This window comes from Cydia strobilella, chromosome 18 (assembly GCF_947568885.1).
Source record: "Cydia strobilella chromosome 18, ilCydStro3.1, whole genome shotgun sequence".
NCBI lineage: Eukaryota > Metazoa > Arthropoda > Insecta > Lepidoptera > Tortricidae > Cydia > Cydia strobilella.
Window position 1 is genome coordinate 14898201 of NC_086058.1, and position 17467 is coordinate 14915667.

The 17467-nt window shown below is 39.3% G+C and overlaps 2 protein-coding genes across 2 annotated transcripts in view; one reads left to right on the forward strand and one right to left on the reverse strand.

Moving 5' to 3' along the window:
• The window catches only part of LOC134749607 (NADH dehydrogenase [ubiquinone] 1 alpha subcomplex subunit 11), a 219711-nt gene that overhangs the window by 154352 nt on the left and 47892 nt on the right, over window positions 1–17467 (forward strand). The gene's annotated exons all lie outside the window — the stretch shown is intronic.
• The window catches only part of LOC134749687 (O-acyltransferase like protein-like), a 34913-nt gene that overhangs the window by 2848 nt on the left and 14598 nt on the right, over window positions 1–17467 (reverse strand). Inside the window, exons 8-14 of the mRNA XM_063684706.1 lie at window positions 16803–16881; window positions 15335–15438; window positions 14316–14489; window positions 13701–13851; window positions 12692–12878; window positions 11543–11685; window positions 9732–9903 (exon numbers count right to left, since the gene is read on the reverse strand). Of these exons, the coding sequence (XP_063540776.1) occupies window positions 9732–9903; window positions 11543–11685; window positions 12692–12878; window positions 13701–13851; window positions 14316–14489; window positions 15335–15438; window positions 16803–16881 (1010 nt within the window). The remainder of the gene's footprint in view (window positions 1–9731; window positions 9904–11542; window positions 11686–12691; window positions 12879–13700; window positions 13852–14315; window positions 14490–15334; window positions 15439–16802; window positions 16882–17467) is intronic.

Here is a 17467-nt window from a genome sequence, read left to right on the forward strand (position 1 = left end):
TGGTATTTGAAATTTCGAGTTTCGACTTTATTTATTAATAAACTTTTATTTACCGTTCAAACTGTAAATAACTCCTGAAGTCTGATGGAACCACACACATAGCAATATAAAAAATTTCATGTTCACTCCTTTCTTTTCTTTTCTTAGTTCTTCCCAAATCTTTTTTTTTCTTTTTTTGCTCTTTCTCACTCTATCGTTCACTAGATACTGTCACATTAGTAGTGAATACATAGTGTATTATCGATATCTGCTGTCTAATTTGCATATTGGGATTTTGATAAATCTTCGGCCCACAAGCACTCAAACGAGTTTAGTCTCGAAACAGCTGACTTAACTTAAACCTTATTGTGACGGGTTAAGTATAAACAATGTTTAGATAAGTTTCGCTGTTAATATGAGTAATAATTGATCAAAATTATGATGGTTAGATCACAGCTTTACTAAATGGTTCCGTCATTATGTAGACATCAGTAACGAAATTAAAAAGTATTATTCTGTTAAATAAATTTTCACTACACCAGATCGTAAAGGCTCTCTTTTTACTTCAAAAACTGATAAAAAAGTTGCATTTTATGAACATGTGTTGCAAAGTTTTGTATTGTTTGCTCATACTGGCTGATAAAATTGACTTTTAAGTTATGTTTTTGAATGATAAATTACTGAATTTGATTTGGAATGTTTTACAGTTAGTATTTTCCTCGCGTTGATGAAAAATTTTGTGTTTACGTAACGTCCAAGATTCCACTTTTTGAACTACTCGCTACGCTAGTGGTTCAATTTTGGAATCTTTCGCTTGCTCTGATATTAAATTTAGCACGAGGGATTAAACAACATTACGGTTTAACTCACGTATGGTTAGACATTGACCTAAACGTTAATGCAATTAACCATTAACCAGTACAAATTTAACCGTCAACTGTAACCGTCCGTTACAGTTTACGGTTCAATTTGTACTGGTTAATTGCAATGAAAGTTCGGCCAACACTGACTGTAGGTATGTTGTTTTCCTTATATTTACATTTAAGTTGCAGGTGCATCCATATCACAATTGTAGAGATAGTGTTATTAATTATTAATGACATTATTATATTTATTTATGTCAGAGAATGGGATATCAATAGATACATTGTCAGCATAAGGTATGCAGTCAAATTCTGTTATATCAGAAAGATTATTTATGTACAATAAAAAGAGCAGGTGTCCTAAAACACTTCCCTGTGGTACAATAACTCGGTTTGCTTTGATGGAAGATTTATATGTCATCACTGTCATCATTGTCATCACGGTATTTTTATAATTGATATTTGATACTTGTACAAACTGTGTCCTGTCACATAAATAACTTTTTCACCTCAGCAGCTCTAACAAGCCTACTTTTCTCACTCCAGGGAGTGAAACAAAGTAGCTTTTTAATTTAGTGAAGGCAATGAACTGCCACTTCATAAATTTTTTTTTGTTTCTCTGTATTATTCTGTGTAATTCGAAATACATTTTAACCTTTAATATGTTCTCACTACTGAGGTGAAAAATTATATGTGCAACACGAGAGCAAAGTTATTTTACATCTCGTGTTTTTGAGTCCCTCGCTACGCTCAAGATTCTAACTTAGAATCACTCGCTTCTCTTCTCTTTCTCGGGACTCAAAATAAACACTCGCAAGAAAAACCGAAAAACTTTCCTCTCTTGTTACACAAATAACTATTTAGCCACTCATTCGCTGTACTTCTGATACCGTTAGAGCGTTTTCACATTGTCCGCTCCGATATGGGATGTAGGATCCTACATCCGCGTAGTCAGGCCGCGAGGGCCGCCGTCTTTAGCGGTCACGCATACTACAACAAGCATTATGACAGTATGCCTACACATACACACACAAAACGCTCCGAAGGGCTCCGACATGGCTGAATTGAATAATGCCTTGTCATGGAATGTTGCAAAATTTTATGAATATATTGTGATGTTTACAAATTACGAATATCGTTCCTATGAATTCAAATCATTTCCCTGTTATACAGGCCAATTCGAACGTGCACCTGACATCAAACCGATATCAGAATTATATTGGAATCATATGGGGCATTTTCTATGAAAATGGACTTTAAGTTTATTGTCGATGGCGCTTACGCCGCACAGCGTCGCGCGGCATTGTATTTATATCGGAGCATCGTTTATAATGGCGTAAGCGCCATCGACAATAAGGTCCCGTTTTATAGAAAACACCACATTATCATTTTACCGAAAACGTCACTTTTGACACTGACAGATCAGAAGCATTGTTCGAATGGAGAGACTTCCGGTTCGAGCGCCAGCGCCATCTTGATAGTTAGCCTCGTGATTAATTACTTTTTTTTGCTCATTAATATTGTAGTATAGTATTATATAATCTGTGATATTGTTTAAAGTGTAGAATTAATCTTGAAACGAGTTTAACCACCATTTTGGAGTCAACGGCCGGTAGCCCACGTGCTTCATGTAAAGTCCAGCTATCGATTTACAAGAGCTAATGAATCACGGTACACTGTCTTGTCCTCCAGACTTTGATACTGGCGAATAGTCCCACTGGACTAAAGCCATAATTTTAAAAGAATTAATGAATGAATGTTCGAATGGTTTTTTTTTGCCGTGACCCTCAATTAAGATAACACAAATATCTATACGAATACATGAAGGCCATAATATTTCTGTTACCTCTAATATTTGCGACTAGTTCGTTGTTAAACCATAACTTATGTTTGTTCCGATTCTACTAAAAACTAAAAACACAACTATTTACGCAGAAAAAGGTAAATCAATTAGCGGTGTGTATTCTTTTAAATACATATTTCGATTCTATTTAGCTTATTTACATAAATATGTGATTCATGTTAAACGAGCACCGGAGTAAAGGTACCGTTCCGTTTTAGACTCCCTACACCAGCATTACTTACTGCCGACAGCATTGGTGCCATGAATGTCAAAATCAATATTGCTGCCCGGATTTGGCTTTTGCGGCAGCAATGCAGTAGGCAGTAATGTCGCGCTGTAATGTATACATATAATGTAGTAAATACTCAGTTTAAGAAATGTAGGATTATGTTAGGCCTCTGAATAAAAACCAAAATAACACGACTTTTTTTTTAAATACCTTAACGTACGTTAGCTCGCTCACCATTCAAATCGTTCTCCCCGTCCCTTTCGCACCTCTTGTCATCCTTCTCTCTCTCTTACGTTCCGTTTCACGCTCTCCACTTACGTTCCATTCCTACAGAAATATATTATAATATTTGCATGCTGTTTGTGGACGATTAAATTAGGAGAAACTTTATGTATACATTATAATATAACAATTGTTATCTGACCCTATTCACGCAAATAAATAACTTATGATTTAATATTGCTGCAGTAATGTAGTCGACTTAATGAGGGCTAACGCGTATGAATTCGCCGCTAGGGGCGCTAGTGTAGATGGTGGTCTTTTCCATAGTTCGAAATGTCAAATGTCACTGACAGCTGTTCTTTAGTCTTTTGGACCACCATCAACAGAGGCGCCACCTCCCAGACTACCGAACATTCTCCTCACGTGTGAAAGTCAAACCGACATTGGCAAATTCACCCCGTGCAAAATTGCGGGGAGTAAAAGCCAGATAGGATAAAAAAAAACAGAGGCGCCAACTGGTGAGCAAAAAAACGATAGCCCTCATTGCTTTTTTTTTTTAGGTTCCGTACCCAAAGGGTAAAAACGGGACTTTATTACTAAGACTCCGCTGTCCGTCCGTCTGTCACCAGGCTGTATCTCATGAACCGTGATAGTTGTGTAACAACTGTCTAGTTGAAATTTTCACAGATGATGTATTTCAGTTGCCGCTATACCTAACAACAAATACTAAAAAGTACGGAACCCTTGGTGCGCGAGTCTGACTCGCACTTGGCCAGTTTTTTCAATAAATCATACCTTTAAACGAGCAATTCTTGTATATATCTATCTATCTATCTATATATATTTCGGGGATCTCGGAAACGGCTCTAACGATTTCGATGAAATTTGCTATGCGGGGGTTTTGGGGGGCGAAAAATCGATCTAGCAAGGTCTTACCTCTGGGAAAACGCACATTATTGAGTCTTCATATATTATGCTATCCGAGCGAAGCTCGGTGTCCCAGATATTATATAGGTATATTAAATTTTCCATTTGCGAATAATAATAAATGCAGTCGGCAGCATTATTGCTGCAGTATGACAGCGCGACAGATGCCGACTGCATTGCTGACGCAAATGTGATAAATCCGCCCATTCAAGTTTATTCTGACATTTGCAGCAACATTGCAGTCGCCAGTACCTAATGTCTCGCTGCAATACTGCAGCAGTAATGCTGGTGTAGTCCGAATCCGAACGGTACCTTAAAGGGCGGAGACCCGTCTGACGCAGCGTCTTACGTAAGCGAACAACTCGCGAACGCGAAGCGAAGCGGCGCGGCGCGGCGGGCCCAAGGCGTTCGCGTTCGCAACGAGATCGGCCACGTAGGACACTTCTATAGGTACACTAGGTATCAAAGGATTGATTCACCCAGCGCCGCGTCGATTCGCTTCGCGTTAGCGTGTTGTTCGCCTACGTAACGCTGCGTGATATTAACTCAAAGTTTTTTAATCATAATCATAATGATAAATTTTTATTTGCAAAAACATGCCGAACCGCGTGTGGCACATACCTAGAGTAGGTCAAATTATGGATGTCGTAAATTATGTAGCGAATTATACCTATCCATTTCCGGGGGCCTTTGCATACTCATGTGACTCTGCCTGTGAAGCCGATGGTCCTGGGTTCGAATCCCGGTAAGGGCATTTATTTGTGTGATGAGCACAGATATTTGTTTCTGAGTCGTGGGTGTTTTCTATGTATTTAAGTATTTATATATTATATATATCGTTGTCTGAGTACCCACAAAGATAGATATAACTCCGTAATAGATGGATACAGTCTAAGGAAAAAACGTGCCTCGAAAATCACGAAAATTTGATTCTCGATCAGAGGGCGCCACTAGTTTTGGCCTACACTCGTATAGAGGGCGTTGACGGTTTCGTTTGTTATTTATAATTTTAACGCATATCAGTGAAAGAACGTGGGTCAAAATCATAAAAATAATTAATGCAAATAAAAAAAATCATTTATCCATATTTAAATACATTTTATCGTATTTTTATAAATATTTATTTTTAGTTTTAAAGTGTGTCGACAGATGGCAGTGAATTTACTGGGGTTACAAAATTTACTATGACAGTACCGGTCTAGTATAAGTTACTCTATGGTACCCATAACACAAGCCTCCTTGGGCTTACCGTGGGACTTGTTCAATCTGTGTAAGAATGTCCTATAATATTTATGTATTTATGTATTGGAACAAATTGAATAAAAATATAGTAACAAAACTTAACTAAACTTAACTAAAATATACTTACCTATCCTAAACCTTAACTATAGTTATTTGTTATACAAGGGTGCAAAGTTGTATTTTACCCGCGAGTGTTTCAACACACGAGAAGTAAAATACACTTGCACCCGTGTGTAACACAAAACTTTTCACCTCACTATAGCGAGGAAAGTGGAACATCCACAGGCGTTAGATCATCTTCATCACTGGAATCACTAATTTTTTTACGATATTATAACAATAAACTCTGGAATTTCTGTATTTTTACGTGAGAAGTTTTAAAGTAAAAATTTTGTTGACAATGTTGACATTTCATAGTTCGTTAGTTTCGTTTTCATAGTTTTATTTCATGAGTAACTATCGCGGTAACCGAAGACAATATAATGTTGACATTTCTGACGTATGAAATGTCAATGATGCGTTTTGAAATTGCATCGACTCAACTTGTGCGTTCAGAATTTTATTTAACATCATTATTAGAAAACAAACGTTTCTTATGGAATTTTAAGGTTTATGACTTAAAATCAGTAAATAAAGCTAAATTTGGTATTTTTTATTAAATTCTCAAACCATTTATTTAATGATAATTAATATCGAACGAACCATTATTATGAGCGTTTTACGTTTTGTTATCTGTCAGGCTACTTAAACACGCTCCATCCAAGGTCAAATCTCTTTCCCCACTAGTGGATAAAATGCGTTTTTTCCCGCTTGCTTTAAAGGATAAAAGACGGCTTTCCGAGCTAGTGAGGGGAAAAAAATTAATTCGCCCCTCGTCAAGGTGCCGTAGATGCTGGCAGGTCGATTAACTTTTTGGAAATTTTACTAAAGATAAGATAAGATAAAGATAAAGATAAAAATCAATTTATTCAAGTAGGATCTGTTGGATCACTTTTGCATCGTCAAAAATCTACATATTATCTTACACGAAAATACTAAATATGTAAGTCAAATCTTACAAAAAAAATCTAAAAAATCTCGTGAAAAAAACAATGCGTGATGTAGTTCTGTATTTTTTGTATGTTGTTTGAAGTCCTTGGAGGAATGTGAAACCATGTTTTGCATGCAAATAAAGTTGTGCTCCCTGCGTGATTTGCGAAAAACTGCAAAAATTCGGACGTATTTCAGTATTTGCAGTTTTATTATAAAACTATGGGTTTTTGGTCAAAACTTGCTTACTAACCGAGTGTTCGCACTAGGCAGTCACAGAGAGGTATGGGCACTGTGAATGACATCTCGCTTTGTGTGGCGGTACAGGACAGCGGATGTCATTCCAGATCTAGAGCAGAGCCCAACTGGGGAGGTACCTCCACCTTACAGAAAACCGCAGCCAAATAACACTAGACCCTACTAATAGTGTTGTGTTCCTGCCGGTGAGTAAGGTTGCCAGAGCTCGAGGGAGAGGAGTGTTAGGGTCGGCAACGCGCATGTAACTCCTCTGGAGTTGCAGGCGTACATAGGCTACGGAGACTGCTTAACATCAGGCGGGCCGTATCCTTGTTTGCCACCGACGTAGTATTAAAAAAAAGTCACAGCGGTTTTTAAGACTGAATTTTATGGTGTTGCAATTAGGAGGGAGTAATTAGCGTAATTTTGTCCAGTAATTCTGAAATCTAGTGTTTTTATAAACTTCTTTTGGAGCCTTTCGATTCTGTCAATATGGACAGCATGAAATGGCTTCCAAACAGCACACGAATAAATTGTGTAATTGTGATCGATATTTTTCTTTTTCCTAGAGAAAATTATAATGCTACACTTTTCAATGTTCAGAAATAGATTATTATGAATACAGTATCTTCCTAAGTTAAATAATCTTGTAGTAATTTTTTTTTTTTTATTTAAACTTTATTGCACATAAAATTATAAGTACAAATGGCGGACTTAATGCCATAAGGCATTCTCTACCAGTCAACCACTGGGCTAAAAAGAGATGGTTGTTAGGTGCAGGATTAATACTCGAAAAATTAAAACGATAATCGCTACCTACTATTTACAAAATAAGTATTTACAAAGTAAATACTAATTAATATACTATGAATTCATAAACTTAAACATATACATTATATGATATACTTACATAAATATCTACATATATACATACATTATACATGTACCAACTCTGAAACATTATTTATATTTCGCAGATAAATGCTTACGCAGCATGCGCTTAAAGGTAAATTTACTCTGGGCTTTCCGGATGGTTAGGGGAAGGTCGTTCCATAGGCGTATCGCCTGAACAGTGAAAGAGTTGGTCAGGAAACCGGAACGATGAGGGGGAATAGAGAGCTTAAGGCTACGGGCGGTACGGAGAACACGACCAGGGCGAGCAGTAACAAATTTAAATTTGGATCTGAGATATTCAGGTGTAGTAGTAGGTCAAAAAGGAGAGAATAAAGAGTACTTAACAGTCTCAAAGATCTACGTTCACGAATGGGAAGCCAATCAAGTTGCTTACGATAAGCTGATATGTGATGGTACTTCCGAAGGCAAAATATGAACCTAATACCGCTGTTGAGAAGTACATCCAGTTTGTTAAGGGAGGCTTTAACGACATTGGAGCAGCACACATCAGCATAATCGATCACGGGAAAGACAAGAGCTTGAACGAGGAGGATCTTTGTGCTTATTGGCAAGAAATTTTTAAACCTGTAAAGCGCTCTCAGCGTGTTCGTCACTCTGCGACATACATCAGACACCTGGGGTTCCCACGTAAGGCCACTGTCTATAACCAGACCCAGATTTTTCACTTTAGGCGAAAGCGGTATCACGACATCCTCAAACCTGATCGGTGATATACTATTCAAATCCACCAACGCGAGCATCCGTGGACTCCCAAGCACAATGGCTTGACATTTGGTTGGGTTAACCACGATTCCAAAAGAACGTGACCATGCAGAAAGACGGCTTAAATTACTATTCATGATAGAGACTGCATGATTCATGTCCTTCACGTTTGCTTGTGTGTAAAGCTGGAGGTCGTCAGCATAAAGATGGTAAGAGCAGCCAATGTGAGGAGTGATCATATTGATAAATATTGAGAAAAGGAGAGGTGAAAGAATGCCGCCCTGTGGAACTCCAGAAGTAAATCACAATCTGAAATATCTTTAACAGTTTAAAAAATTTTATCGTCATCCACGTAAAATAAAACTTTAGAATACTTAATATAGTCGGTTATATCATTAATTTATAACACAAAAGGAAGATTCCCCAGATGAGATCCCTGTGGGACTCCTGAAGTGATAACCTTATACTGTGATGTAACTGGACAAAAAGCCTGCTTGAGTTCTAAATTCGACATAGGATTTAATGCATCGATAAAGAGCTCCGTGTACATATACTTATTAAAAAAATTTATTTACATAAATTACTAGTTAAAATATTACCTATGTTAATTATTAATATTTCTATGAAAACAACCATAACACAACCATCGTTTAACTTATGGATGGTATAGAAAGGATGCCAATCTCTTATGGCAGAATTGTTGCAAAAGTGACCGCTTTCAGCTTTAAATAATAGTTCCTAATCTCTCCGGTGGCGCTAGTTAGGCTCTGGGACATGAGTATAACATGAACCATATAAGGCAACAAATAACCCGACCAAATTACGTAGGTTGTTTTTGGTAGTATTTCCGTGTATGGTGACGCCGCCTAATTACTGTTTTTTGATGGACACTTTTCATACATAGAGATTTGGCTCTTTATATAGTCTCCATGGTTTAACTTTTAGATTATACGTCAAATGCATACAAAATCTGTCATATTTGTTTACATTAAATATTTGCCATTTCTATTAAACTCAACTTTAGAGCCAGGCCAACGTGACGGAAAGGTAACAGCGAACGCCTGCGATTGTTTAAATTATCTAATGTCGAACATTGTTCGATTGTTTCAAATTAAATTAGGCGCTTGAATACGCATCAATAATAACTGTCTAAGTCCATAGTCAGCAAATCTTCCCACTAATATGGGTCTAGGGGACCGTAGCGACATCTACTACTAATACTAACACCAGTTACGATGCAATTCTAAATTAATTATAAAGTTTCAGCTAAATCGAATAATGGGAAGTACCTACGTCTAATTTAGCTTGCGAGATTTGACCCGAACATATCGCCGCTAAACTTACTCAACCTCGTATCTGCAACACTCATTTGATGACAAAAACACCCGTATTCCGAATGAAAGAAAAGCGACATTTCCATCAAATGATTGTTGCAGATATGAGGTTGAGTAAGTATAGCGACGATATTAAAAACAAACAAACATTTCAAGTTTAGCAAAAGCTTGTAAAAACAAAAACATTCAGTTCTTTTATAATTTAATACAAATAATGTCCTTTTTTCCCTCGCACTGATGTATTGTCAATTCAGGCTTATGTTCCCTCTTCTTAGGGTAGAAGCAGACTTTCACCACCTCGTAGAAGGGGACTTCTATCAGCATCCACAACGGAACAGCAATTATGTATGAAAGGCACAATACTCCCAGAAACATCATCACCTGTAAAAAAAACCTTTTAAGAGGATTCGGGATGGATGGTATAGTAGAAAAGATGTCGATCTCTTATGGCAGAATAGTTGCAAAAGTGACCAGCTTTCAGCTGTAAATAATAGTTCCTAATCTCTCCGGTGGCGCTAGGTAGGCTCTGAGACCAAAGAGTATTGTAATATCAAAGACTGATATAACTCCGTAATAGATGGATACAGTCTAAGGAAAAAACGTGCCTCGAAAATCACGAAAATTTGATTCTCGATCAGATGGCGCCACTACCTTTGGCCTAATCTCGTATAGAGGGCGTTGACAGTTTCGTTTGTTATTTAACTATTTTAACGCATATCACTGAAAGAACATGGGTCAAAAACATGTAAAAACAATTAATGCAAGTAAAAAAAATCATTTATCCACATTTAAATACATTTTATCCTATTTTTAAAATCTTCATTTATAGTTTTAAAGTGTGTCGATAGATGGCAGTGAATTTACTGTGGTTACAAAGTTTACTATGACAGTACCGCTTTATCCTATTATATCCTCTTTGGTAATATATAGGAGACTCTATGACATGAACCATAGAGGTATAATAATGTAGAGATGAAATGGGGAAGGGGCAGCAAATAACCAGACCAAATTACCGTAGGTTGTTTCTGGTATGTTGTCAGGAATGTTGAAACGTGTTTTTAATTTTGTCGCTTTGCGTATGTTCTCACGGGTGCACATCTATATAAAAAATACTAGGTGTATGGTCTAGGTACTTCAGTGTATGGTGGCGCCGCCTATTTACTGTTTTTTGATGGACACTTTTCTTATATAGAGATTGACATCCTTTCTATACCATCCATAATTATGACTATCAATAATTATGTCAAACAAAGGGACCTCTAGTGGCACACGCACAACAGGACACACGTCAAAGTGCCAACATAGCAAAGAAGTTCAAAGAAGTTTTACTTCTATCGCGCGTAAAGATTACACGCACACACTTTTTTAGCTTAATATCGTGCGCTTAAATCACATTCACTCATTTATTAATTCAATACTGTTTTTGTGATTCTCTTAGTACTCTTTAGCTGTGTGTGTAATTCATATGCATAGAGGGGTGCTGGTGCCTATGCCTACACTTATGTATGGTAGCGAAAGTTGGGTATGGCAGATGAGGCATCAGAGCCAAGTGAATGCAGTGGAAATGAGAGCGTTGAGAAGTGTGTGTGGTGTGAGATTACAAGATAGAATTAGGAACAGTGTGATAAGGGAAAAGTGTGGACTGAGCGAAGGTGTAGTGACAAAAATTAAGGAAGGTATGTTGAGATGGTTTGGACACGTGGAAAGAATGAGTGAAAGAAGGCTAACAAAGAGAGTGTATAAGGGAGAGGTAGAAACGGGAGTTGGAAGGGGCAGACTTCGGCGGACTTTCTCTGATCAGATCAGGGAAATCCTGAAGAAAGGCCAGGTCAAGAGCACCCTAAACCGGCGAGCGTGTATGAGGAATGTTATGAAAGTGAAGGAAGCGAAAGAGGTATGTCAGGATCGTAGCAAGTGGAAATCCGTGGTCTCTGCCTACCCCTCCGGGAAATAGGCGTGATTATATGTATGTATGTAATTCACGAGAACTCTCCTGGCGTTACCTTTAGTTGTAACTCACCAGCTTATTGAAGGAGCTGAACGCCAACACAGCATAGGCGCCAGTCACGGTTCTGATGATGCTCACATGCACCAGGAAGGCCGCATAAGACAGGCGGCCTAGAGGGCCCCAGACCGGCCACTCTAGCACGCCGCGATACAGATCTGAAGTAGAGAAATAACAAAAAATAAATAATTTTAACCAGTGTGTGTTGCCAGTGATGACTCAAGGTGGGGTCCCACAGGTCAGGCACGCCTGTGGATACCTGTGCGGCTATCCGTCGGGAGTGGGTGACGACAGGCGACCGCAGGCCTCATTGGATGCGACCGTTCCCACGATCTGAGGCGCGGTCAGATCTGTGAAACAACGGGCCGTGGGAACCCACCTTCACGGAACAGAGACGTCGCTCACAATGGGCCTGACAAGAAGGCTCAAGGTCACTCAGAGTAATGGAGCGAGCTATGCTCGGAGTTTCCTTGCGTGATCGAATCAGAAATGAGGAGATCCGCAGGAGAACCAAAGTTGTCGACATAGCTCAGAGAATTGCCAGATTTAAGTGGCAGTGGGCGAAACACATTGCAGAAAGGTTCTTGAGTGGCGACCGCGAACCGGAAAATGCAGCAGGAAAAGACCCACAACAAGATGGTCCGACGATCTGGTTAAGGTCGCGAGGAGCCGATGGATGAGAGCAGCGCAAGACCGGTCGTTGTGGAGAACCCTGGGGAAGGCCTATGTCCAGCAGTGGACATCTTTAGGCTGATATGATGATGATGATGACTATCAAAGAGTTCGGTAATCAAATCTTACCAAAAATTGTGCCCCGAGTTTAAATTTAAATTTCAAATTTTATTTAGGGTACCAGAGTAATTTTTGGTGGTCATTATATTTGGTGCCATTTAAAATCGCATAGCACATAGCACTAATCAAAAAACAACAACTGGTTTTTAGGGTTCCGTACCTAAAGGGTTAAAACGGGACCCTATTACTAAGACTCCGCTGTCCGTCTGTCCGTCTGTCACCAGGCTGTATCTCATGATCCGTGATAGCTGGAGAGTTGAAATGTTCACAGATGATGTATTCCTGTTGCCGCTATAACAACAAATACTAAAAATTACGGAACCCTCAGTGCGCGAGTCCGACTCGCACTTGGCCGGTTTTTTGTCAACTTACTTTCAAACTTAAAGACCGCGCCACTGACACCAGCTGCTAAAGCGAGTCCATACAGGAGTCTTAAAGCGGAAGCGTACACCGCCCGCGCCGCCAGTGGAACCTCTATGCCGTCGATGTACAGGAAACTGCCACTCGAGATCAGGAACAGGCCGAATAGGAGAAGCCCGTAGTATAAGGGAGTATATTTCTGAAATTATAAATTAAGCCGTCGTCAATGGAAAACAATGTATGACAGCCACGCGGACCAATATCAGTTTATAACATGGTGACCGAAGAGCTGGCGGCTTTCTCGCACAACGTATCAGCATTGCGATACAGCGGGGAAATGCCGCCAGCATCCTTGGTACAATGCCTCAAGGGCCTATTTTAAATTTAAGCTAGTTATTAATTTCGTTTACGTAGTACCACTGTATATATCTTGTATGATTAGCTTTTATTTATAACAAATATAACATAACCAGTTAAATTATTTTAAAACGGGTCACTCACGTATTATTAAGTCGAATAGCTCGACATGTTTCGATCCAATTTACGAGGATCCTCTTCACGGAGCAACGACACGTCTTCACTGGTCGAGTTATTCTACTTAATAATACATTAATACGTGAGTGACCCGTTTTAAAATAATTTAATATGTTTGAGTCTCACGCGAGTTTTATAGTTAAAATATAACCGGTAGTTACGATTTACGATTGAGACACAGTTCTGTAGTTTGATCCTCTCTTTCTTAGTAGTCTTATCTTAATAAGTATGTACCGTATTTTGCAGTAAACTCTATTGTCAAGGTAATAAGAGTGACGGCTCTACTGTGTGACTGTCTCTCGTCAGTGGCGTAACTAGGGGGGGGGGGGGGGGGGCAGAGGGGGCAAGTGCCCCGGGAGCCATCCTAGGGGGGCGCCAAAATGGGCAAAAGGCAGCAGCAGGGAAATTTTTGTCAGTCGTCAGGGGGCTCAAATTTAATGACTGCCCCAGGCGCCATATCCTTTAGCTACGCCCCAGTCTCTCGTACCTTATACTTGGTGACGTCAAACTTGTGCTGCTGCAGCTCATAGACCAGCATGGCCGACGCCAGTCCCACAGCGTAGTTGACTAGATTTGTGTGTCCGCGCTTGTACAGGTTGTTGAACGTGGGATCAGTCACGAAGATGTTACGGGCCACTCTGTGAACACGGATTTCTTACTTTGAGCATGGAGGGATTCCAAGAATCAAAAATTGATTTGATTGATACTTTTGACTAATAATTTTTCTAAACACATTTATTGCCGATTATACTTAAAACTCCCAAGGAATTGGACTCATCAATACGGATATGAGTTCTACCTCAAGCTAAGCTAACACTAGGTAGGGACCATAGACGGGACATATTATGCGGTGTCCAATCATGATGTGGAGAAATTACCTAATTTTAGACCGAATAAATAGCCAACGTGCTCGGGGTCGGGCATACATCGGGTCGAACGCTATGAAAAGGTCAGCTGGAGACTACCGCCAGCGTGCAGTCCACATGACTGCACAAAATGGAGACAAACTAAAATTACATGTGTTCACGATCCTCAGCAATGCGGAACTGTGAAAAAAGAAGAGAGTCTGGGAAAGGGAGTAGTAGAAGGACTCAGTACTTACTCAGGCGAAACAAGCAGGATAGGGCTGAGGTTCTGAACGTTGACGTGGACCGCCGGTGTTATCACGCCAACCACGAACGCGGCGGCGACGGCCATCTTGCGGAACTTGGGGCTGGTGACGAGGCAGAATACTACCAGCCCGAGAACACTTAGCTGCATATCCGCGCCTAAATACCTATGGAAATAAACTGTAGGTAACGCAAGCGTAAATGTATAGCTACAAACCAATTAAATTGTTGCTGAAGGTAAAAATGCATGTTAAAACCCCAGCTTATAATCAAATTTGTCGGGGCAAATGCATAATTAGGTATAGTAATTATACCTATGAAAAAAAAATTATATTTAATTTCATTTTCATTTTATTTATTTCCCACATACACAGCTTCAGTATTAAAAAGCTAGAGGATTTTAAACAGTTTTATAGGATTTTTTAAGCATTTAGCTTTTTATAGTGGAAAAGAAATCGACCATTTTCCCGCGATTTCGGGGCCGGATAATAAACGCTGTTCATATCGTCAGGTGACCATTAAAAATCAACCTTGTTTTGAAACTAGTACGATTCACGATGACTGCATGGACTTAAGAAACCTTTAATTAATAGTAAAAACTGAGTTTGGTAACCTTTATTTATTAAAGAATAACAATATCATAAAAAGAAAAAATAAGGAATGAACTAAATATATCTATGAATAAAACTACATTAAATCTAAAAACCTTAAATAAGTCTAAAATTAAATACGCAATATAAAAACTACTGAAAGAGGCCTCCCCGCGCAACCCCCGGCGCCATGGTGATGGTGCCCATGCATCACACTTGCTGCGTTACCGCGTTGAATTACGATGGATAACCTTTGCACCAGGAAATACCCGGAGCCCAGATCAAGGCCCCTTTCTTGCAGGCGGCCCACTTCCCTAAGGAATGTATAACTGAATTTTGGTTGTCACCTATGCTCTGCACAACGTAGAGTTTAGTAAAGGATTTAAGATCCAATAAAGGATTGATGATGATTGATGACTCACCATGTGTGCGGCATGCAGTCCGAATTGTCCACGTAGTTGTTGACATACAACAAGTTGTAGAACCAATCGCGTCTGCATTGGGTTGTTTCCTTGTGCACCAACGACTGAAAATCATTTAAAAAGTAAAAAAAATAAAAAAAAATAAGGGACATCTTACACAGATCAACCTAGCCCCAAACTAAGCAAAGCTTGTACTATGGGTGCTAGGCTACGATATACATACTTATATAGATAAATACATACTTATACATATACATAGGAAACGCTATATCTGTTTTTCTGTGTGTTGTTGGCTTACATGTTGCCCACTAACTCATAGATTTAAGTTTTAGGTCCCCACTGAAAACCAGCGCCACGGATTGCCGTGGCATCATGATGAGTGGGATATTGTTTTTTTTATGTCTACATGTCTCCTTTTTCTTTATGTACTATGTTGTGGCGTTAAATTAATGTATTTCCTTTCTTTATTCTTCTTTCGAAACACTTTACTGTGTGACAACACGAGGCAACACAAAGGGGAAGCTTTGGTTGTCTTATAAGTAGAAAATTCTGAAACTTTCCAACAAGTCCATAAATGCCATTGTAAAATACTAAAATAATACACTATGTTTAATTTACCTCACGAAGTATAACTAATTGTAAAAGAACTGGTTTGCCTATCACGATAAGTTATCTCGGAAAATGATTAAACGCCTTTAGATTATTAATAGCAATTTTGTCGTAACCAACGCTATGATTTCGAACGGAGGACGTTCTTTGGCGTACTGCCCTGGCACTGCTTACCCTTTTGACAGATTTAGCCTTGTCAGGCGTGTCTCCCTCCGCGATTTCGTCGCGTCGCTACAAGTACCTGCGGCCGCCTCAATTTTGAGGTTTTGCCATAGTAATTGCCGCACACCGCTATGGAACGGACGCCTGCACGCGCTTGCGCCGCCTTGCGCGTAGTAGTCGCATTTTGTTAGGGAGTGAATATTCTGTACCTAGTACTATTATAATTATTCTGTGGCATTGAGATTTCATTATTTTCATCTCATTCACAAAAGTGAATGGATGATTTAAATTAGGTACCTATGTAAAAACAAAATTCGAAGATTTTCGCGTTAAAATGTATAATCCTGGCTTGACCTGACCGCAGTCAGTTTTTTAGGGTTCCGTACCCAAAGGGTATAAACGGGACCCTATTACTAAGACTTCGCCGTCTGTCTTGTCTGTCTGTCCGTCTGTCACCAGGCTGTATCTCATGAACCGTGATAGTTAGACAGTTGAGATTTTCACAGATAATATATTTCTGTTGCCGCTATAACAACAAATACTAAAAACCGAATAAAATAAATATTTAAGTGGGGCTCCTATACAACAAACGTGATTTTTTTGCCGTTTTTATAGATAATGGTACGGAACCCTTGGTGCGCGAGTCCGACACGCATTTGGCCGGTTTTTTTTTAAATATAAGTAATTAAGTATTTACCTTCCATAAAGGTCCACTTCCCAAATGCCTCTGCCACGTGGCTACGAAAGCTAGGACCACGGCGTTCACAGGTGCTAATCTAAAACAAAATGGCGATGAAAACTAAGTTTCCACATTGCCCGATACCGGATATCGGATAGAAATAAAAAGTATATCATAAACTATGAAAACGGATTATATCGCGTATTTATTTATTTATTTATTTATACTACATCCCGACGTTTCGAACCCTTTACAGCCACCCGTTGACCACGAACGCTGTAAAGGGTTCGGATTCTAAACGTCGGGATGTATTATAAATTCAATATACGCGATATAATCCGTTTTCATAGTTTTATTTTATGGGTAACTATCGCGGTAACCGAAGACAATATTATATATCATTTATGTTTTTCTGTTAACGCAAAAAAGGCCGACTTCAGTAACAGCCGGACACTCCACTAGCATCTGTCTTTCTTATAGGGGCCACCCGGCCCCAATTTATAATTTCAGACACGGACCGATAATTATTGTTTATATACGTATAAGAAGCCGCAAAAGAAGCGCGGACGTGGCAGGCCCAGGCGGAGATGGCGGGACGACTTAGACACCTTCACTAATAACTGGCCGGAAACAGGTCAACAACGGGAGTCATGGAAATCTAAGGGAGAGGCCTTTGCCCAGCA